The sequence below is a fragment of the Festucalex cinctus genome, chromosome 12 (assembly GCF_051991245.1).
Source record: "Festucalex cinctus isolate MCC-2025b chromosome 12, RoL_Fcin_1.0, whole genome shotgun sequence".
Taxonomy (NCBI): Eukaryota; Metazoa; Chordata; class Actinopteri; order Syngnathiformes; family Syngnathidae; genus Festucalex; species Festucalex cinctus.
The window spans coordinates 1,880,245-1,890,414 of record NC_135422.1 but is presented as its reverse complement, the minus strand read 5'-3'; the positions used below and the strand labels follow the sequence as shown (position 1 = coordinate 1,890,414).

Sequence of the window (10,170 nt, the reverse complement as noted above, 5' to 3'; positions counted from 1 at the left end):
ATTCCGTTTGGAGACGCGACCGTACTAAAATCAGAATCGCGGAAGTGGTAGAAACGTTGAAAACGAATGAATGTGTTCACTCCCTCGTCTTGTTTATGTTATCTAAACCTACCCATTCAACAGTTCATTGAAAATGGAAGACGACGCACCCGTCATTTATGGTCTTGAGTTCCAGGTATGCATCTTACGGGGACATTACTTTTGCCTTTTTTGCTTGCGAAAAGGACCATTTTCCTTTTCTGTATTCCATTTTCATTTACACAGTTTTTGCGATGCATGTTTTTTAATGTCGTGTTTTCGATTTACTGTCATGCAATTGAGCTGTATCTAAAGTCCCTTCTGTGTTGCATCTGTGAATGGTTTGCAGGCACGATCACTGACTGCACAGACAGCTGAAACTGATGCTATTCGTTTCCTTGTGGGTACACAGTCTCTAAAGTTTGACAACCAGGTGAGACAACAGACGTGGTCAAGTCACAGTAATTTAAACGTGGGCATTGTAAATGGTGCATAAATAATCGCACTTAATTGTGATGGGTAATTACTTTATATTCACTTACGTGAATATGTATTCTAACGGTTGTTATTGTCAAGCACGGCTCCAGGACTTTACTTTTAGCCTTTCTTTCCTATTTATGACACTCACCTCTTTTTAATTACCCTGTTCACTTGTGGAATGTTCCAAACAAGTGTTTTTGAGCTTTCCTCAACTTTCTCAGTTTTTTGTTCCCCCGTCCCAGCTTTTTAGAAACATGCAGCAGGCATCAAATTCATATTGCGCGAATATTTGCGCACAACAACAACGTTCTTCAGTTTGAACATTAAATATTTTGCTTTTGTAGTCTATTCATTAATGTTTTTATGAATTTTGTTGTTGTTGTTGTTGCTTTTTACATTTTAAACAACATCACAGCTTAATTGGAATTCCGCTTTGTCAAACAGTGCTTCAAGTAACATTCAACTATTCATTATTATCCAAGCGTCTTTTCATTTCTTTTGACATTAATAAATATATGTACAAAAAACATTCCACCTTATAGCATGTCATAGATGCTTTCTATCGTTTCCGCATTATAAATCATTATATCGTACAACTCTGTGTCCATATATGCTAAATGTGAGTATTTTATTTTATAGTGTACGGTAGATGACTTTTACGTCTAATTAATTTTATTTTAAATGATTCATAATAACCGTTTTCAATGCATTTTGGAACCTCATGTAGCCCAGTCACTTGTGCATTAATAATGCAATAACAAGTGTGATTCTTATGATACACAGAACTGTTAAACGTCCACCCATTTGGTTTTTGTAACTATGGTTTCTTTCTAGTATTATTAAGTGTTCACGTGTTCTGTTGTGTGTACTGTATGTTTGTATATGTGATTGGGAAGAAAGAGGAGTTTGTGAGCAAGAATGCCGGCATGCACATCTTGCATAGGTCATTACAGAGACAGATGAGAGAAACAGTTGGCGCTAAACGGGGGGAGAAATAATTAGCTCTCAGAGAAACAGAGAGGGATGACGGTGAGAGCGAGAAATGTCTGCCCAGAGAAAAAAAAATGAGAGCCTGTTTTCTGGCAGACTTGAATGTGAAAATGGTCTGGCACCAAATGCAATTCCAAGTCTTGTATAGAAACAGTCAAAAATGATGCTCGTTGGAAACTGTGACAATGACCACTTGATCTTTGTAATTTCTTATCACACATTGTCAGTAACTGAATATACTATTCCTGACACTTCCTCTACTGAAGCATCGGCCCAAACAAGATTTCAGGAAAGAATAGGTTAATAAGTTGTGGTTTGGTTCTAGAAGGAGGGACCAAGAGTAGAAATGGAGCGAGATGCAGCTTTACAGGATAAATATTCATTTAAGATGACAAAAAGTGTGAATGTTGCTGTTAGACTGGGTCAGAGATGGGGTACACGTATGTGCAGGTTTCTAGTGTGTAAAAGACAAGACGGTAAAACAGGCAAAGAGTGGTGTAGGAATCTATGAGCGGAAATGACATTGGTTGAGATCAAGGCAAAAGTACAAGTAAATATGATCTGGATCTAATGACCGTCCTTTCCGGTCTACAAAATGCACCTTGATTAAAAGCCTCAACAGCTAAATTTAGCCATAAAAACAAACACTTGCAGATATTGGTCACTTCACTTTATTAGCTATGGGTCTTCTTTGATAATAGCATGGGATATTTGCAAAGAAATAGGCCACAGATGGATTTTTAAAAAGTTTAAATATACACCACACAGAGAACCAGACCACACACATACATGCAGGTAAGGTGAAATTCAGAATAAAATAAGTGCAAAAAATCAACATAAACGACATTTCAGGAAAGAATAGGACAATACAGTTTTTGCCTGGGATATATGTAAACCTCTGAACACAACTGCAAATGCATGATTGAAAACTTATTTAAGAAAAAAAAAAAAAGATTAAAAACATCCGAACAAATTCCAAATTAAATTTTTCGGAGGACGTAACTGGTTAAATAATGAAATAACTGTAAATAAAGACTCTGAATGGCCTAAAAGTGCAATAAGTCAGGTCTTTCATTAATGTAAGAAAAATACTTTTAAATTAATGTGAACAATAAATTTCAAGAAAACAGTAAGAATTGTTTTATTTTATTTTCATCATCTTATGTTCTTATGAATTTATGGGAAGAATAGATATTAAAATCATCGATTCATGATTTTATGAATCGATACCGGGCTCAAAAAAGGAAAAATCAATTCGATATTCATTATTCGAATTTTTGAACCCAGCCCTAGTGCAAAGCGTGTGGAAATGTATTAAATACCAAAGAAAATCTGTCGCTCACGGCCCGTGATTATGACTGTATTGTTTGTGATTGGCGCATCAACCCCAAGCCTCATCTGCTGGCACTTTTTTTTTTTTTTCTTTAACACCAATTAATATTCTATAATATTGACGTTGGTCCGTCGTTGTAATGTAGAGATGTAGCCGTCGGGCAGCCAAGGATTGTATATGGGGGGAAAAAAAAAAAAAGTGCAGCAGCATGTCTTTTCTGACGAGCCTGTACTAGTTCTACTTTTTAGACTTAAATGCCTACCATTGCAGGCTTTTATACTAAGTTGAACTGTATGTTTTGGCCAGAAATGATCTGCTTAGTTTGGCACCAACAGTAAGAAAAATGTTTTTCCGATTGGCATTTCAGCCCGGAGAGCTCCTTCTGTATCTATAAGCCTTCTGGCCTCTCCACCTCCCATTAAGCATAATGCAGGGTGGAAATGTCTCTCTTAACTCGCAGAGCACCTCTCAAATCCCTCGGAGACCAATAGTTAGAATGACAGATCGGGAGTGTGTGTCGGCATGGCATTTAAGGCCGCTAATGAGATAAAGTGCCCAAGCTTGGCACCTCTCACCCGCATTCTGACTCCTCCGTACCGCTTACTGTCATGTGTTGCGGCTAAAGAGCTTTTAGAAACGGAGGCTCCTGAAGTGGGGTCCACAAGCCAGCTCGGTTTTATCCCTCCCTTTCCTCCCCTTCCCCTCCCTCCCTCCCTCCCTCCCTGCTCTACCTCTCCCAGCCTCCATTCCAGCACATAATTAAAAGAGCTGGGCCGGGTGCCCAAGTGGTTCAAAGTTATGAGTCACTCCCCAGGCCTGGAAGAGAGAGGTATAAATCACCTAAGGGGGAGGGACTGTTTGAGGTTCTCTCTCCCCTCGCACCTGGGATTATTCGGGAGGACCCTATTACTAGGCCCTCCAATTACCCCGTCCCGTCGGTCTGAATTTATTTGTACCGCTCCCCCACCACCATTAAATTATAACTTGTCTTAATTTTTTTTTTTTTTTTTTTTCTTGCTTGATGCAGTCCAACCCAAGGTTAATAGCCGCCTTGCTGACTTTGAGTTGGCTGAGGGACTCTTGACGCTGTGATGCTCATCCCTTCCCTCTTCTTCATGTTGCTTTCTTTCATCCTCTTGTTAAGTCTGTAAATGGCAAACAGGCAAGAGGAGTGGGAGTTACTATCCAGGGCATCACCATTTACAGTCCTCTTAGACATTGTAAGTGTATCTCCAATTTGGGATAGTGCCGTTAGTCGTCTGATCAACCCTAGAGAACCTCACTTTTTTTACTGCATTGTGGGCCCTGAACTGAATTTAACTGAGGGCCTGTGTTGAATAGATTCCCATGTCATGAAAAGTCCCTCAATAAAACGGGAAGGTCGTAAAATACAAGTTTACCTTGTTGGACTTTAGATAACTGTTGATTGTTTTTAAAAGTCATATAACGGGTCAAGGACCTGCCTCCTAACGCGCACCAATATTAATAATATAGTTGAAGGGTTGCATCCCCAGTAAATCTTTACTGGCCCGATTTAACTGCAGTGATGTACAAGTTTAGTCTTGGCCCCCAAACTATATAACTGCACCACTGGAAACTTGACTGACGCATTTCTGGCGCCAACCTTGGCCGAATCGCACCGCTGTGATTGGAAATGTGATGATGTATGAAGTGAAATGGGTCGGAAATCAAAACAAAAATTGGATATTATAACAAAATGTACTGCATAGGGTAAACACTTTTTTTTTTTATATTATCTCAATGCTAAGTGAGAATAAATGAAAACATGGACATGATGTAGGAGTTAGTAGTTGTCATGATAATGGTATAGGATAGCTTTTCAGTTAGGAGCTATAATGTTTCAAAATCATACTGCAGTGTTAGCTGTTCGTGCCGACTTGAAACACAACAGATTTACTATTACAATTTAAAACAAATAAAATACATCCAAGGAGGAAAGATTTTTTTTTTTTTTATGTAAAGTAACATTTATTTCTGTTTACAGAAAAACTTGCTGCAGGTTTCTGGGTGTTTGCAAAGAAAATAATTTTTCCTCTTTTTACATAATCCTGTAACATGTAAAAATCCACCATTTTTTTTTATAGTTATTTTAAAGGCCAAATTAAGATGGGGAAGAAAAAAAATGCAGCATTGCGATGTTGATGACGGAAAAGAAGAAAAGGACCCGATGCAACAACTGAATTTAAATGACTCCAGAACTTTTTCTTTGAACTCGGAATGCAAGAATGGATCTGAGCTTTCTCACACCTGGCAGCACGACCGCAGATTTCAATAATAGTGCGGTTGTTATTTTACGCCCACATTGTATAAATACAAAATAAACTTCAGTCAAGCTATGCTCAAAATGTGTGTTTTAAAATATGGTTCTTAAAACACACTGACATAATTGACGTACTGGTGTATTTCTGTTTTACTGCAGGCCAGGTATTATCATCATTTTGTTGTTGTTTTTTCCCTCAGAATTGAGTGATTCCATATTTCTTTTCTGTACTTGCTCTAAAAAATGTGGCTGACTACAACATCAACAATGTGTTTTTTTTTGTTTTTTTTGCTGTTTTTTTTTTTTTTTTAATGATAGTTTTCTTAAATCTACAAGAATGGCATTTTGATCAAATTTGTTTCACTGAACGTCCATCATGTGCCGATTTTCGCCAAAATTAAACATTTAAATGATCATCCTTTAAATGATCTGCAGTGGGATTTTCCATAATCTTTGCCACTGGTTGTACTAGATCACATCAAAACTCTAAGCATCCGTTTTATATGCAGCAGCTCAGACCCTTCTGCCGTAACGTACCAATTTCACTCACTACTGTGACGTATCACATCACGTATCATGGCATGGTATCGATTCAACGGCATCAGTTATCGATACTCTGATTTTTAGGTGCATGCTGTTCAATTTTAAATATAGTATGTGTGATGATGTTATATATATATATATATATATATATATATATATATATATATATAGCTCTGACAGTATGTTGTGAAAAAAAAAAGTCTTTATTTTTATATATCACCTTGCTGTCTCTCACAACGCCGTATCAGTACCACTGGAACGCAAATAGGCCTACTGAGCGATGATGACGTCTTCCTGTGCCGTTTTCAACCTTACTATTCGCATCTAATGTGCTTTTAGATGACTTAAATGGAATTTTTAAATGGAAGTGAAGTCAATCTCTTCCGCGTTTTCTGTTGTCCTCCCTTCAAGATCCACGTCATTGACTTTGATGATGAGAATAACATCATTAATAAGAATGTCCTTCTACACCAAGCCGGAGAGATATGGAACATCGGTGCCAGTCCCGCAGACAAAGATGTGATTACCACCTGCTACAACAAAAGTCAGTGCCAGTCTTTCCCACTTCATATGTCTCCATTCACTTGCTGTTGTTGGATTTCAGTTTCTTTCTTCTGTCGTTGTGCCTTTTTAACTACCGTATTTCCCGCACTATAAGGCGCACCTTCAAGGAATTACATATTTTAAATTTTTTTCCATATATATAAGGCGCTACAGTAGAGGCTGGGGTTACGTTACGCATCCATTAGATGATGCTGCGCTAAAGGGAATGTCAACATAACAGTCAGATAGGTCAGTCAAACTTTATTGATAGATTACAAACCAGCTTTCTGACAACTCCATTCACTCCCAAAATGAATAAACAGATGTTTTATTATTTCCTCTGAGGTAAAGTATTAGTATTAGCTAGCGATCCAAGATGGCGGGATCTTCTGCTCATGCGCGTTACCGATCGTGCAGGGTCACCGATAGCGTCTTGACTGTTGCGGCTCAATATTGATCCATATATAAGGCGCACTGGATTATAAGGCGCATGGTCAGCTTTTGAAAAAATTGAAGGCTTTTAGGTGCGCTTTATAGTCGTGAAAATACGGTAACTTGTCTTGTCTGCTTATCAATTAGTTTTATGCATTTTATCCAAGAGTCGTAACATGGAGTAAGTCCCCGGCTAACAGTCATAAGCCTAGATGGAAATTGTGTTCTTTTATGGAAATAAAATCATGACATCTCAAATGGACATCACGCTTAGTATAGATTTTTGTATTTATGTATTGCCGTTGTGCATTCTCCAGGCCATCAGAAAATGTGTTGATGAAGAATTTTTAAATGCATTCCCCCCGAATTGCAACTTGCAAAAAAAAAATAATAATAATCATGCTTTGTATAATTTCTTACTTCATTGGCCGATATAGGAACTCCAGGGAGCCAAAAATTTGTACACAAAAAATTAAAAAGTAATTTTTCCATTTTCCCATCGCAGCCCTATATGCACCTATGAATTTCACTTTTTTTTAAAAAAAAATTTATGCCCCCCCTCCATAGTCAGCAACTGGGGTAGCAGTCCAGGTTGTCTCTGGCCTCTGCTTAAATTTGTGAATGACAAAATCATGTTTGTCACAATCCATGAGTGATTGAACGTGTCATTCCCACCATCCAGCCAGTGACAGCCGGGTGGTGTCCTGTGCAGCAGTATGGCGGATGCCCTCCAATTATGAAACGGGAAGCCATGAGTCTCCTGACGACTCAGCCCATAACCCTCAAACCCTGGAACTGCTTTGTCACCTAGACGACAGTGCACACGGCAACGCAGCCTGGTAAGTGTTTTGGTTTGATCTTATTTAGGGATGTACAATTACGTTTTTTTTGTTTTGTTTTGTTTTTCCCATCAACACAGATAAGCTTTCCGATTCTCCAAACTGAAACAGAATTTTTTTTATGTTGGTTTACGACACATGACGTAACACGGGCTGATCGGCACGGGGGGGGGGGGGGGGGGTCGATGGGACATTTTCCGATAATTTTTACGTGCTATAGCTACTATACTACAGTGGTGTCCAAACTACGGCCCGGGGGCCATTTGCGGCCCGCCATCCATTTTTTAACGGCCCGCGACATATGCTAAAAATGGCATTTGACTCAGTTAAAAAAAAAACACAGGTGTTATTAAAGTTTATTTTAGTTAACTAAAACTAACGAAAAAACTAAAATTCAAAACTACAATTTCGTGAACAAAATAAAATAAAAACGAAGATGCTTTTTAAAAAAAGAAAACTAACTGAAACTACATTTTATGTTTACAAAACTAACTAAAACTAACTATAATTATAGCAAACATGTCCTTGTTTTAGTCTTTGGTAATTAATTTAATGCATGAGCCTTTGGGGATGATTTTAAATGTGATTTATTTTGATATAAACCGGAATAATGACGTTGCAACCATGGTGTTTTTTAAATATTGTGCACAAGTAATACACATTAAAAAAATAAATAAATAAATAAATAAATAAATAAACTAATACTGAAACTAACTAAACTAAAACTAAGCATTTATTAAATAACTAAAACTAATTTAAAAAAAACTAACAGAACCACCCTTAAAAGTAATTAAAACTAACTAAATTTAAAAAAAATAAAAAATAAAAAATAAAATGAAAAATTCCAAAACTATAAACTACAATAACCCTATTGCCATATTACAAATTGGTTTATATACTGTACAATTTTTATAAATATGCAAAAGGACAACTAAATTATTTGTACAATTTTTATGACTAAACACAATTTGTCTTCATAACATGATGTGGCCCTTGCGTCCTTCTGATTTTCTGTATGTGGCCCTCACATGAAAAAGTTGCTATACTACCATGTTGTTGGCGCAAATCCATGACCGCGTATGGTAAATCAGGCACATTTTGCTCCCAGCTGTCAGAATTTGCGGGCGTGTTTGCGCCGGTATATGATTAGATCAATATCCTTCGTGAATAGGTGGTGAACTGGGAGCAGACTGCAGGGGGCAGTATTTCACGCTCTTATTAGCGGACGCAGCGCGTTCTTCGCGAATCTACCCCTGAGAGAGCAAAGTTTTTTGGGGGGGGTTAGTTGTATTATTTTGTCATTTGTTCCACCTCCCTGACATTTGAATATTCTTTTCCTTTCTGAGACTCAGACTATTGACCGGCCCACATCTCGGATCGTAGTCGCAGCCCGAGTCTTTTTGTCTTTTGTGAGGCGCCACAAAGCCTTCCCATAACTCACCACCGATGAGAAAGGAAATCAATGCTCATTTCTCATTTTTAGCCCACCGTTCATCAGTATCTCTCGATTGCTATCATTTTTCGAGATGCCAATCAGTTAAAGTGATGCATAACTGTTAACTGTGTCTGCAAGGAAGAGATAAAGATGGAAGAAAGGGAAAACTGGAAGAAGTGCGGGGAAATAGCGCGAGCGCGTGTGCGCGTTCATGCATTCATTTTTTTGTGTCAGTCAAAGGTCAGGTCAAGCAATTCTGCTGTATACAGATATTTTTAGCTCCAATACCTCAACAGCTGTTGTAGCACGTTTTGCACAAGGTTATCAGGTGTGTGCGTATGTGTGCATGTCTTCTAGCCTATGCTAGCCACTGTGGCTAATGGGCACTATTGGCTTACCTAGATGAACGGCTTTGATCTGACTTAGACTTAGACTTAGACTTAGAATTAGACTTGACTTTATTGATCCCTTTGGGATGGCTCCCTCTGGGAAATTTACATGTCCAGCAGCAATGAGAACAGATAATAAAATAAAAAATTATTCAATCAATGTTATTACACCAGAGATTGAATTAATAATAATAATAATAAGAAAAATAAAAAAAAATTAAAATTCAATCAATCAATAAATAAGGTTATTACACCAGAGATTGAATTAATAATATTAATAATAATAATAATAATAATAATAATAAGAAGAAGAAAAATAAAAATTCAATCAATCAATAAATAAGGTTATTACACCAGAGATTGAATTAATAATATTAATAATAATGATAATAAGAAGAAGAAAAATAAAGAAAAAGAAAAATTCAATCAATCAATAAATAAGGTTAATACACCGGAAATTGAATTAAATAAATTAAAGTACAGTAAAGTGCCTGGTCCATCGTCCCTCCTTCAAAACACATGAACACATGCATCTACACTCACACTGACTCTTGTTTGCACTAGTAGCGTTTGCACGTTTGTGTATGTCAGGCGGGAAAAGTCAAGATGTGGGATTTTGTTTTTTCATATAAAAGAATATGAACATTCCTTTGTGGGTATGTTTGGCTCTGTGTAGGCCACGACTCACCTTTATCACCTTTGCAACTTTCTCATCCATTGAAATCGTACTTTCAGACCGAATCTCATTTGCGAATGCAAGACTTGCCTCCAGGAGGTGCTGTGCCATCCACCCTCATGCAGTATGTTTTCCTTTTAGTTTTAAGGGTGCTCCACATGTTCTCAATATGGTTGAGGTCAGGCAATTATGGTGGCCGCACACAATGATT

General features: G+C 37.5%; 1 protein-coding gene across 3 annotated transcripts in view; it reads left to right on the top strand.

Annotated features, from left to right (window-relative positions):
• Positions 1–16: 16 nt before the first annotated feature.
• eipr1 (EARP complex and GARP complex interacting protein 1) overlaps positions 17–10,170 on the top strand; it is a 29,465-nt gene continuing 19,311 nt past the window's right edge. For all 3 annotated transcript variants that reach the window (XM_077538136.1, XM_077538138.1, XM_077538135.1), the window contains exons 1-4: positions 17–175; positions 368–451; positions 6,057–6,189; positions 7,303–7,459. In XM_077538136.1, the coding sequence (XP_077394262.1) occupies positions 134–175; positions 368–451; positions 6,057–6,189; positions 7,303–7,459 (416 nt within the window). In that variant the 5' untranslated portion in view covers positions 17–133. The remainder of the gene's footprint in view (positions 176–367; positions 452–6,056; positions 6,190–7,302; positions 7,460–10,170) is intronic.